Below are 14,570 nucleotides of genomic sequence, written 5' to 3' on the forward strand. Positions count from 1 at the left end.
AACTCTCATGCAAAAATCAGACTGCTATTTACCACCAATATAATTCCTGTCATGTTTGTCGGACAAGCATTTTTTCATATATTATATAAAGTTTGCTATTGAATAAACTTAACAACAACCTGGGTACTATAATAACACGATACTTGACTTATTTTAAACCATTTCCATGAAGTACTTAGCGATGATTTTTGTGAATGCACACGATATGCAAATATTTGACACTGACTATTGTTTGTAATTTATGTTAACATTTTAAATCGGCCTTTACGCTTTCTGATTTCAGTAATACCCATGTTACTTTTCACCAGAACACCCATTTTTGCCTAATTGATGGTAAAATAGATACAAATTTTTATTCGATTGTGAAATCGGCATGAGTTAATTGGGTTTAGCTTTAAAACGTTGGTTATATACAATGGAATCCGAAAAATCGAAGGAATATGTCGATTTCATTATAACCCGGTCTATATAGACATTTCAAATAACAAAAATTGCCGGAGAGCCAAATTTTGGTGGAGAGCTAGGGTATACCATAACAAATAAAGTTTAAAAAGTCCCCATCGATCCCATGTGTGCGTCAAAAGTTATTCGGGGTCAAAGGTCAAAATTTGAGATTTTTTGGATTTTTTTCGAAAATTGTAAGTTTTATCAAAAAAAACCTTAAACCAAAGTTGTAGATCTTAAAATTCTCTGCAAAAATAGTCCTTACTATTTTTTTCCTAAGAGTTGCCATTCCTGAGATATCGCGATTCAAAAAGTCACATTATACATGATATGCACACGTTTCGACACCACCTGTGAGGTAGTGTACTCGGCGCGTTTTTTTACCGTGGTTTCCCCTGTAGGCCTACTCCAAACTGTTTTGACAATTTTAGGATAATTTAAGGAAACAATACCGGTCAAGTTCTAGATATTACCTTTATTATTGATATTGATTATTGATAATGCTATTGATTATTAGGTTAACTATTGTTTTGATTTCTTTAGATATTTTAATCAGATTCATATTCTTGAAAGACTTCTTCAACAGTCAAGTCTTCTTCGATTTCATCTTCTTCCTCTTCCTCTTGCTGGATGTTCAAAAATTGTTCAAATGTGACTGAGTCATTGGTCTCTTCATTAAAATCACAGTAGTCTTCCTCTGTTGTACTAAACTGGACATTTGAGCAAGACTGACCTTGGCAGTTGGTACACACTAGAGAACACAGCAACCCGACTTTTTTACATCCACATTTGGCACTACAACCTTTTTTGCAATTGCAAAAAATAGTGTTAAGGAGTTTTTCTGGAGCAGGTGGGAGTAAGGTTTTAATCGGTTCCAGAGTATTATCTATTAATTTCCAACCCCAGTCTTCTGGATTCAGTTAATTGCCTAGCCATGTTTGAACTTGATAATATACTCGATACAAATGTTGAAAAGCAGATGCTGATGTTGGAGGAAGACATGATAGTTGTACTTGTTTCTTGTTTCGCGTATTTTTTACAAAAGTTAAGTATCGGTATTGTGATTTACTTACTCGCGTTCTAGTATGAGGTGGACTTACTTTTGAAGTACTAGCCTGTTCCTCCTCACGTTGTCTTTTCACTGCAGCGATTGAAGTGATGTATGATTTTCTGCAATTCACGTGTATTGTAACGGATTTTTGAGTTTTTAAATACTCAATAAACTCATCACCTCTCTCGACACTAGCCTCGATTAAATTTGGCATTCCACGATCAACCACAACTGTTTTAGTTTCACTTAAAAGTTTATTGCAAATCAAGCAAAACTGAGACATTTTTAAAACTATAAAATTGTACAAATAACGGTAACGGTACTAAATGGTAGACGCTTGTAATAAGTACTTATATTCACTTGAACTGAACCTTTAGCACTAAAAGAAATAGATAATATTATGAACCAGACCTACGGACAATACTGTAGCCATTGCCTATAATAGACAATCTGTTCCTTTTTAAACAATGGTATAGCCAAATGTTTTTCAAGGCCACGTGGATAGAGGAAATTCAGTTTGGGACTGATTACCTTTTGAAGAAACATTTTCCGAATAGTATAATATACTATATAAAAGAGACACAAATAGGCATTTATACTTGTCTTAAGGGCCACATATGTATATACGTGGCTTATATGTGCATATAATGTATAAAGTAACTTTTAAAATCGCGATATCTCAGGAATGGTAACACTTAGGAAAAAAATTGTAAGGATAATTTTTGTAGAGAATGTTAAGATCTACAACTTTGGTTTGAGGTTTTTTTTTGATAAAACTTACCGTTTTCGAAAAAAATCCAAAAAATCTCAAATTTTGACCTTTGACCCCGAATAACTTTTGACGCACACATGGGATCGATGGGGACTTTTTAAACTTTATTTGTTATGGTATACCCTAGCTCTCCACCAAAATTTGGCTCTCCGGCAATTTTTGTTATTTGCCAAGCATTTTGATGTCTAAGCTGACCGGATTAAAGAATAAGATTCAAACTAGTAGATTAGCATTACGGCAAGGATGGAAAAAATCGCATTTTAAACCATTTTTCGATCGATCAATGAATCAACTTTCAAAAATCGATTAATCGATTTTTGAAAATCAGTTCCAGCACAACTTCTATTTTTGTCCTTAACACTTTTCATGATTTCAGTAATAAGACAAAAACGTGTGTTTTCTTTGAATCGTTTTGTTTCCGCAGTACTGACGGTTAATATACACTGATCCTTAAAAGAGTAACGACACTTTTGCAAAATAATAATGAAAAAAATTTTTTAAACCACCTTTTTTAGCATCTCATTTTATTATATTCAGAGACAAGATTTAAATTGAATTGAATTTGATTTCGTTTTTATAGACCATCAATTTTTTTACAAATAAGTGGTTTTCGTACAAAATTTAAAAAAAATAGAAAAACCTACTATCCAAAGGTTCTATCAATATTAGAATAATAATTCATCAATGCCACTGAATTGTTTTTAATTTCAAAAACGACCTGTATAGTCTTAACTGTTCTTTTTTATATAAATGACCCTTTAATTTTTTTAAATCTAAATATTTCTCATGTTTCAGCATTAAGGGGTGTGCTCAAGCCAAACAAGTTAAACCCATGTGTTACCCATATTAAATATAAGACATACTACTCCTATATGAAGCTACTCCTATATGGGTTCAGTATCAAATAACTAAAAGGAGGATTGTACACTACACTAGACAAAAGGGGCTAAAAGAAACGTCTTGGATTTTGTTTCTATACATACAAGGATGTATTAAAAAATTCTACTATAGAAACAAACTAAAAAATATATAAAAAAAAATAATTAGAGACATACAGTCCATTCTTTTATGTTATACAGTAAAATATTGTAAAACCTCAGAATTCTAAAGAATCACACCATTTTACTAAAATTTTGCAAGTACTTAAGATTAGTTTACCCTTTTCTTCAAGTTAAATGATTAAAATGTGTGGTTTTGTTTTTAAGGGATGAAAACTAGCCAAAAATTAAACCAAAAATGTTTACCAAAAATTAAAATCTGCATATTTATGATAATTTAAATCTTAAGTATGTTAAATAAATATTTATTTATGATATGAGAATGCATTTTATAATAATTATTTTGCAACCCTTTATGGTGGTCTTTAAATGGTCTATAATGGGGGTATATAAAATCGGTTTAGACATAGAAAGGCTACATTATTACTGGGGGCCGAAAGTCCCTGAAAACTTCTATAATGTCTATTTTAACAAGTTACAGGAGTGAAAAAAAAAGAGAAAATTTAGTGTGATTTTTAATTTTAAATAGTTCATCCAAAAGAAACTTTTTGTTTATTTCAAGGGACTTTCGGCTCTCAATAATAATGTATCTAATATTTCATTGTACGTTTAAATTTTTCAAAAATATTTATTAGTTTCCTCGGATTTGAAAAAAAAAATGAATGCATTTAAATAGCGTGTGTGTTAGAATAGTGCACTATCTTGTTAGATTAGATAAGAGACGCTATGGGGTTAAGCTCTTAACTTTAAGGAACAGTAGTAATTTAGGTTAAATTAAAATTGCTCATTGATCAGTTATGACTAGATTGTAATTGTAATAATCATCATTGTAGTGATGATTATGGGAAAAAATTAAATAGCATTGGACCAAGATTTTGCGCCTACCCCTTAAGGCAAAATTTTCCTAGTGAATTGAAATCAATTTAATATTCATGAATTATTAATTTCGCAACTAGTTAATATTTTCATCCCTTATAAACCTCAACCGTGACACTACAATTTATAAAAAAATTAGATGCTTCAAAATTTTATAAATATGGTCTATTTAGTTCAAATACCCAAATTTATATTGCTATTTGCAAATTGATTTTGTGATATTTATTCAGCCCTTAAAAACTACCCTTTATAGGAGTAAAAATCCTGAAAGAATGAACTATTTGCCCTATAATTAATTAAAGCATTAAACATTTTACTCAACTTTTATATCAATAAAAAATTAAGAATTTAAAAAATTTATTTAAAACAATTAAATTTTTATGAGACATATTTTATGTCAAGGTCAAGTGATATGGAATACTTGTGTAAAGCAAATAATAATTTGTTTCTGGTGATTAAGCAGAACATTTCCTGTTTTTATTGTGTCTATGAATTAGACAGCTTATCAAAAAGGGCATTCGATTTAGCAATAAATACACTAAAAAGCAAAATTAACGCACCACCTTAACAATGAGTCATTTTTAATGTCACGAATTTCCTAAACCTATTGTCCGATTTAAGTGATTTTTTAATATGTTATAACCTTATTCTTTAACAATATCGCTGTAATAATATAGTTGTTAAACAGGTAAATTTTCATTATATACCGAGTGTACTAATCAAACTGTGGTTTTTTCAAAGCATCACCCTGGGGAATATTCTAGCCTAGCATTTATAAAATACTTTAAAACCTACCTAGGTATAGCGTCATGTTTTCTCCACATTCTGTTTTTTTATTCATTCGCTTTTGTTGGACCATAAAAAAGTTGTTTTTCATCAATACAGGGTGTTTTTAAATAAGTATGGCAAACTTTAAAGGGTAAATCTGCATGAAGAAATAATGACAGTTTGCTGTATAAATGTATGTCCACAAATGCTTCGTTTCCGAGATAGGGGGTGTTGAAAGTTTTCTTACAAACTGACGATTTATTTATTGCTTTAAAACCGGTTAAGATATGCAAATAAAATTTGGTGGATTTTAAGACGTAGGTAATGCACATTTTTTGACATACAGTAAAGAATTTAATATTTACCATTTAGAAAATCTAGGACTTACAAAGTCCAACTGCCTGTTATTATATACCTAATTTCTGTAATTGTTAAAATTTGGATATCTATTTTGTCCAGTTAAATATCCTTAGGATAGGGGAGGGGCGTCCGGGTCGGCGTGCGTCGGGTCAAGACTGAAGAGAGAGAAAAAGAACAGAAAACTACCTCTTAAACTATTTGCTCTTTTACTGAAAGATAATATAGAGCTTTTTCGAAAATTGCATACATAAAAAGATTTATAACATCAGATTTGAAGTGTCTATATCTACAAAAGATTCATTTCTTATTATTCTATAAATAAAGACAAGTTTACTTTACCTTCACACAAACAAAAGTTTGTTTATATTAGTTTAAATAATTGTTTATAGTATCAAAATTTCTAGAAAGTAGTTGTTGTTGTTGAGTTCTTGCACTGTACTGTGTTGTGTAACATTGTCTACTTAGAAAATGATTCACTTTATCCCCAAAATAGAGAGTAATTCCCCCCGAATTCGACCATTGACCAAAATTTATACCCGCAACGAGTTGTGAATTTCGGTTATTTCTCACATCGCGTTTCGGGCATTTTTGACATGCACAGAACGCGTTGTGGATATAATGCAAAGACCCACAATGCGAAACTACAAACACCGTCGGACACACACGACGATTTTTCGCGTTATGGGCAATACAAATACCCACAAAGCGAAACTTCTAATTTTATTTAAACAATGCATATAAAAATAAGTTTTAAACACAAACAATTTTAGAACCAAAGGACATCGCACACATCTTATGGAAAATATAATGTCACTCAAATTCAATAAAATTTATACCAATAGATTCGTTTTAAATTAACGATCAAATCTTATCATTGCGCCAACTCTCTATTTTCAAAAATAAGAGCAGAAATTGATATAAATAAATCTGAAATCAAATGGGTAGGTACATAAGTTTGAGAGAGAAAAAATATTTTAAAATACCCAGATTTTCGGTACTCCATAAATCAGCGGATTAGTTTCACTAATCCGCTTAGGCCCAGCGGGATTTAAGCTGTTATGAATAGCACTCAGAGCAATAATGATTGTAACTAACATTTTATGGACTCCAATAATGTGATTTCGATAAACTTTAATTGCAATTTGCGCCGTAATTAATCATAATTAAGAGTTGGCGCAATGATAAGAATTGATCGTTAATTTAAAACGAATCTAATCGTATAAATTTTATTGAATTTGAGTGACATTATATTTTCCATAAGATGTGTGCGATGTCCTTTCTTCCTTTATTTTTGCATGTCAGCGATCCATGGCACTTTTGAATTACACTGTTTGTTCCTTTGTTTATTAGTAGGTACATTTATTGTCACCACAAAATCTTTTACAGATGCATCTGAGAAAACCTTGACCAGAACCTTTGTATGACATATATTTGCTGCAGTTAGCAAGGGTATTTTCTTACTACTAATATCATTTGATTCAAACATGAATTTCGAATCGGTTTGAAGGAGTTCATTTCCTCAAAATAATCCATCTAGTGATCCATTCCCAGTACTGAGTTTGTACAAGCCATCATTATTAATTTCAGAAACAATGGGTAATACATTTCTTGGAGTTAATCGACCTCTATCAACATCCGTCACTCGAATCAAGATATTAGTAAATCCTTTATTTGACTCACATATCGACATATTTATCATCTTTGATGCCTCAACTCTCATCATTTAATGTGATTCTTCTCTCTCATTCAATATTATCTTACTTCTTTGGGTTAACTGGTCAGTGAAATTGCCGCCAACTTTGCCTTTTTGTATATTGGGTGCACCTTCATTATTTTTAATCAGGTTATTATTGTTCAGGATTTCTAAAGATTCATTCATATATTTGTCTTGATTCTCTAAATTCTTTTGGTAGGGTTCTACACTTCGTGTAGAAAACGAAATTCGTCATGTGTTTTTGACGGCCTTCATAGTTTCGCATTGTGGGTCACTGTAATTTATCCACAACGCGTTCTGTGCACGTCAAAAATACCCAAAACGCGATGTGAGAAATAAACGAAATTCACAACGTGTTGTGTGTATAAATTTCGGTCAGTGGCCGAATTCGGATATTGAGTACAACATATACACCTACACAATATATACAGTAGACAATGAGGAAGAAATAAATTTCAAATAAACAAAAATTTATTTAAAAAATCAGATTTTTTTTCAAATTCTGGTTAGAACAAATGTATCTATACAGGGTGCTTCATTAATAATAATTGGAAATATTTTAATAGTCCAAGGCGCATCTGTTTTGAGATGGACGTTGAGAGGTGACTCCAATTTTTTTGCAGAAATTGCTTGAAAATAAATCAAACAATAATATTTGAGTTATCCTCCCACTCAAAATGGTCCGGAACATTGTTTAAATAATCAAAATGTCAAAATATGAAGGGAAAATTCGATTTTTTTATTGGTTTTTTGATTATAACTTTAAAACTATTCATTTCTGAGAAAAGTTGTAATGACATAAGAGTTGCGTAATTAAATTTCCTACAATACAAAATTGGTTAAAAATTTTAAAAAATAGTCACCCTTGTTGCAAAATAGCAATAATTTCTAAAAAAACCATACAAAAACAAGTATTCGCATTTTACGTTTTTCAACCATTTACGCTACACTTAGGACTTGCATATTTTACTCAGAAAAACTTTATGATATAGTAAAACACCTGTAAATTTCATTAAGATCGGTTTAATAGATTTTGCAAAATAAATTTTGCAATCCAGCTTTCGCAAAAAAAATTCATTTTTTCAAAATGTTACAGGACTGAAAATACAGTAGATAGCAACTTGAATTTTTTTTTGCTTATAGAAGTGTACTGTACCTTTCATTTTCAATTTGCAAAATTAAAATCGATTAATTACCACGGCGTCAGGAAATTTTTTAAATAAACATTAATTTTTGGTGCTACGCGCAGGACAGCGGTGTTCAATTCACACAAGTTGATTTCCACCAAAATGTCTTCCAATCTTTATCTAATATATTATTTTCTTACTCTATATTTTGTCGTATTTTAATATTTTAATTCCACAAAAATCAAACTAATTTTATTATTGTTTGTGAAATATTGTTTAAACAATTGCATATGTTTAAAAATAATAAACTTTTATTCTCTAAGTTAAAATATATGAACAAAGAAAGTTTTTGCTAAAAAAAGTGGTATTTCAAAAGATAGAGTATGTGTTTTTATTTGGCAATAAACAAATTTATTTATTTATATCGAAATGTAATAAAAATTAAAATGTATCAATCATTATCATGAGGTCATTGGAATGCCCAATCAGAGCAAACTATCAGCTGTCCTGCGCGTAGCACCAATAATTAATGTTTATTTAAAAAAATTCCTGACGCCGTGGGAGTTAATCGATTTTAATTTTGCAAATTGCAAATGAAAGGTACAGTACACTTCTATACGCAAAAAAAAATTCAACTTGCTATCTGCTTTATTTTCAGTCCTGTAACATTTTGAAAAAATGAATTTTTTTTGCGGAAGCTGGATTGCAAAATTTATTTTGCAAAATCTATTGAACCGATCTTAATGAAATTTACAGTACTGTTTTACTGTATCATAAAGTTTTTCTGGGTGAAATATGAAGGCCCTAAGTGTAGCATAAATGGTTGAAAAACATAAAATGCGAATACTTGTTTTTGTATGGTTTTTTCGCAATTATTGCTATTTTGCAACAAGGGTGACTATTTTTTAAATTTTTAACCAATTCTATATTGTAGGAAATTTAATTACGCAACTTTTATGTCAGTACAACTTTTCTCGGAAATGAATACTTTTAAAGTTATAATCAAAAAACGAAGAAAAAAATCGAATTTTTCCTTCATTTTTTGACATTTTGATTATTTAAACAATGTTCCGGACTTTTTTGAGAGGGAGGATAACTTAAATATTATTATTTGAGTTATTTTCAAGCAATTTCTGCAAAAAATATGAGTCACCTCTAAACGTTTAAATGTACTAATATTTTTACAGATGCGCCCTGGTCTATAAATGTAAATTCCTGTTCTAAAATATTAAGATTTACCCAAATCACTTAAATAAAATGTGGCTCCTTATTTAAAAAAAAATATTTAATAATTTAAAAACTATTTGTACCCAGTACCTAAAACCATTTAACATATGCTTGTCATACTTGGCAGGAAGTGTAGGTACTGTACACCCTACTAGCACTACCAGAGGCATACGATAGGGGAAAGTGAATGGATGACCCTTCCCAAATTCTACGCAATTGGTAGAATTGATATTTGGTTGCAATTTTTCGATTTAGTGCATTTTCTTCTATGCCTGTGCTATCCTAAGCATTCTTCTATAATACCACATGTCAAATGACTCCAGCTTATTTATGCAGTCTTGCTTCAGTGTCCTGCTCTCAAGTCCATACTATAATATTGACAAACAGGTATAGTCGATTCACTAATTTGGGACACAACTGTCTACACTACAATCACACTAAAGATTAACTAGAAATAAACAAGCACGAGGAGCACTCACACATCATGATTTGGGAGTGCTCCTCGAACATTCAACGTGTCTTGGTTTGTTTATTTCTATATACAGTAAAACCTGTCAGTAACGGCCACTAAAAATGAAAGAACTATTGGCCGATATAGAAAGGTGGCAGCTATTGCCAGTTTTTGTAGTCTACATATAATTGGTTTGGGAAATTTTTAAACTGGCCGTTAGGACAGGTGGCTGATGTTGGCAGGTGGCAGTTAACACAGGTTTTACTGTAGTGCATTTTTATTGTGATTGTAATGTAGACTCGATTTCTAACCCTTCGCTTCGTTATCAAACGTATTTGTTTCGTATCTGTTTAGTATATGAAGCTAATACGTTCGATAATGAAGCAAAGGGTCAAAAATCGAGGCCCAGTTGTGTTTCAGTTTAGCGAATCGACATTAACATGTCAGAGCTCTTACTCTCAGCTTTAATCAAAGTCTTTACTGCAGAGAATTGTTTTCATTTCTTGCTATTTCTATCCTGGCATTTATTTCTATTGTTTGATCATCATTTTCCGAAATCCAGGTTTCCAGGTAGGTATGTATCTGTATTTATTAACTCTTTCTATCAGTGCATATCCCAGATGTATGTTTTATTTGTACCATATTTGTTTGCTATCATTTATAAAAATTTAGTCTTTTTTATATTCATTTTTAGTACCTACAATTTTTCACAGAAACTGCTTGTCTTGTTTACCTAGTTGTTGTTGGAGATATTCAGCAGAGCTTGTCAAAATCGCCATATCATCTGCACATCTTCTGTTGTTAACAGTACTTCCTTTAATTATTATTCGTTCACTTGTCTTTCAGATAGTACTACTTCTTCAAAAATGTATTCGCTATGTACCTACATTGAATAGTAATGGAGACTAATTAGATTTTGTGTCATTTTGGAACTACTAATGAAATAAAAAATTTTAGTAGTAGTTCCAAAATGACACAAAATCTAGGCATCGGATAAAAAAGTTTATTTGAAGAAAGTGTATTTTTTTGTTCTTCTTAATGGCAGTACAGGCTCGTTTTTTTAATATATTATTTAATTACAAAGTAATTTCCACATATTAATATATTTTTCAAATTGGGCTCTGTACCGCCATTCTTTATTATATTACGAATACATGTGCCAAATATCTCAAAAAAACAAAATTACAGCCGCAATCTTGGAACACGTTTTTGCTACCTGCTGATCGCTACTGTTTCCTCTTAAACAACAAGCACTGAAAAGAAACTATGACATACACAACAAATAAAGATGAATCTTTTTTTGTTTGTATTGTAACATTGACCATTTTTGAATTTTTAAAAGATCAGGAACATAACTTTTGTCATGTTCCATTTCCTGATTGACTTTTTGAACTACCTGTGCATATTTTCCTATAGTTTTTACACCAACCTAGGTTTATTATAGATTAAATTTGATATTTAGTTTCGAAAGTAATTAAAATACGAATTCATTTTAATCTAATTATCAGTCATTGACGGAATATTTTTCTCTTATGTAAAATTAATGACAGGTATATGATCTAGTCATAAAAACCCCATAAACATATAACTTTCAAGTAATGTCCCACCTAAATAAACATACATTAGCATATTTACAAAGAGTTACATACAGGAACAAAAGAAACTGTTTCAACAATATAAATAGAACATTTTCGCATATCGCTCATCTTTGTTGATAATTACGTCACTAAAAAGCAGGATTGAAATACAAGAAAGTTTAGAAACGGTACTTACAGCATTCCTGAACATTTTGTACAAACAAAGGATCTAATGGTAACGTTCACGTATATAGGGCCGCGTTGGTTACAATCAAAACAATATTTATTGGCAAGTAGGATTCCTAATTCACGCAAAGTTTTTAGATTTTTTTCGTCTTGCTTTCTTCGCGAAGCAGCCCAGGGTTTAACAATTCACTACCCTAACTAGAAACTGGGTGGTTGAGTTACGGAGAACCCAAATGATAAACTCGGAAGCAAAAATGTATCCGAAGCAGCTATAAAACTGTAATTTAATTAAAAAGACCAATAGCTACATAATATGTCTCAGAAACCTGAACTATGACAAAAACTGAGGGATCAATGTTATAAGGATGAGAAAGAAAAATACTTTGAAAGATATTTGGGAGGAAAATTATAAACAATCAGTGGACACGAAGAACAAATAATGAGTTAGAAGAATTATATAAGACTAATATAATTGCAAAAGTAAGAGAATAAATACTTGGATGGTTTGGACATGTCCAACGAAAGACCCAAGATGTTTGCTAAAAATCGTGTTAAGTGCTACAATAGGCAGTAAAAATAGAAAAAGGAGGCCTATAACCAGATGGGGTCATGAAGTTAATGACAACCTGAGCTATCTCAATGTAAGCAAATTGGAAAGGAAAAGCGAAGAACAGGAATGGAGAAAAATTGTAAAAGAAACCATGGGCTTGCTTGGCTTGAAGTGATAATAGGTATATTATATATTTTTAGGGCTTGTAAAACATTTTTTCAATTAGTCAAAAAATGTAAAAACCAAAAAGGCTGATATCCAACAATCAGTGCTGAAAAGGCACTAAGTATGGCATACAACAAATAAAGATGACGTTTTTTTGTTTGTATTGTAACATTAAAAAGACATTTTTTGTTTGTATTGTTTAAAAGAGCAGGAACATAACTTTTGTTATGTGCTATTTCCTGATGGTTTTTTTGAACCACCTGTGCATATTTTTCTATGGCGTTTATATCCATCTAGATTATAGATTAAATTTGATATTTGGTTTTGAAAGTACCTAACTGAAATACGAATTCATTTTGATCTAATAATTATCAGTTATCGATGGAATATTTTTTCTATTATGTAAAATTAATGATAGGATATACCTATCAATGATAGGTATATGATCTAATCATAAAAACCCCATAAACATATAAATTTCAAGTAATGTCCCATCTAAATAAACGTACATTACCATATTTACAAAGAGTTACATACAGGAACAAAAGAAACCGTTTCAACAATATAAATAGAACATTTTCGCTCATCGCTCATCTTTGTTGATAATTACGTCTAAAAAGCAGGATTGAAATACAAAAAAGTTTAGAAACGGTACTTACAGCATTCCTGAACATTTTGTACAAACAAAGGATCCAATGGTAACGTTCACGTATGTAGGGCCGCGTTGGTTACAATCAAAACAATATTTATTGGCAAGTAGGACTCCTAGTTCACGCAAAGTTTTTAGATTTTTTTCGTCTTGCTTTCTTCGCGAAGCAGCCATGGTTTTAACACTTCACTACCCTAACTAGAAATTGTACGGTTGAGTTACAGAGAACCCAAATGATTCAGTAGTCCGACTTGCAATTTAAAAGTGCTGGAATTCTGTTTTCACCAAACCCAGTAACAATGAAGTGCACTTCGAAATAGAGAACTTTCTTAATTTGTCGAGTTATTTATAAAGTTAAGGCAATTTGTATAGATGGATCGGATTAACATGAGATTTTTAGGAAACGCGACAATTTTGTTGAACGGTAATTTTTAAGGCACTAAAGTAAATTGCGAGGGTACGTTTTTACTCGCAACAAAGATGACAACTGAAACCGAGAACTCTGACGTATGACGTATTTCGGCGAGACTTCTATTTGGTGGTTATCGGTGCCAGGATCGCGATTAGAGGCGGACGCTGTCGTTCCAGTCTAGAGATGGATACGTTATGTTATTTGCTCCACGTATTTATTTAGGGGAAACTCGGGCAAAATGGGGTACTGTATTTAAGGTGATACAGTAGCGATCAACAGGTAGCCAAAACGCGTTCCAAGATTGCGGCTGTAATTTTGAATATTTTTTCGAGATATTTGGCACACGTATTCGTAATATAATAAAGAATGGCGGTACAGAGCCCAATTTGAAAAATATATTAATATGTGGAAATTACTCTGTAATTAATTACAATATTAAAAAAACGAGCCTGTACCGCCATTAAGAAGAACAAAAAAATACACTTCCTTCAAATAAACTTTTTTATCCGATGCCTAGATTTTGTGTCATTTTGGAACTACTAATAAAATAAAAAATTTTAGTAGTTCCAAAATGGCACATAATCTAGGCATCGGATAAAAAAGTTTATTTGAAGAAAGTGTATTTTTTTGTTCTTCTTAATGGCGGTACAGGCTCGTTTTTTTAATATTGTATTTAATTACAGAGTAATTTCCGCATATTAACATATTTTTCAAATTGGGCTCTGTACCGCCATTCTATATTATATTACGAATACGTGTGCCAAATAACTCGAAAAAATATTCAAAATTACAGCCGCAATCTTGGAACGCGTTTTCGCTACCTGTTGATCGCTCCTGTTTCCTCTTAAGGTTTAAATTGGGATTTAAAACAAATCTGTCACGTTCAAGGTCTTGAAATAAGGCAAATATCATTGTCACTATTTATTAATATAGGTAACTTAAAGTTAAAAAGTAAAAGGTTTTCTTATTATATGAAAAAAAAAACAGAAAATAATACAAATTACCCCGTTATACCCGTCGTATAGGGTAAGTAGTACTGCTTCTGCTTCATCATCCTCATCTTCAACACCTCCACATGAATGGTGAGCCCATTTATGGCAACTGGAACAGCTTATCCATCCCTCTGTGCAGGGCCTATTTTACAACTAGGCTCGTGAGGCACCTGACTCGGGCCCGTATTTTAATGGGGCCCGGAAATATCACCAAAAAAATTTTTATTACAATATCAAAATAGATTTTCAAA

At 31.4% G+C, this 14,570-nt stretch overlaps 1 protein-coding gene across 2 annotated transcripts in view; it reads right to left on the minus strand.

The window, feature by feature from the left end:
• Window positions 1–13,418, minus strand: part of LOC126891893 (arf-GAP domain and FG repeat-containing protein 1) — a 260,586-nt gene extending 247,168 nt beyond the window's left edge. Inside the window, exon 1 of one of the 2 annotated variants that reach the window (XM_050661234.1) lies at window positions 12,926–13,418. In XM_050661234.1, coding sequence (XP_050517191.1) covers window positions 12,926–13,089 — 164 coding nt within the window. In that variant the 5' untranslated portion in view covers window positions 13,090–13,418. Of the gene's footprint in view, window positions 1–11,561; window positions 11,619–12,925 lie in introns of those variants that run through there. The other variant, XM_050661235.1, reaches the window with a different exon arrangement.
• Window positions 13,419–14,570: the final 1,152 nt, after the last annotated feature.

Source organism: Diabrotica virgifera, chromosome 9, assembly GCF_917563875.1.
Source record: "Diabrotica virgifera virgifera chromosome 9, PGI_DIABVI_V3a".
Taxonomy (NCBI): domain Eukaryota; kingdom Metazoa; phylum Arthropoda; class Insecta; order Coleoptera; family Chrysomelidae; genus Diabrotica; species Diabrotica virgifera.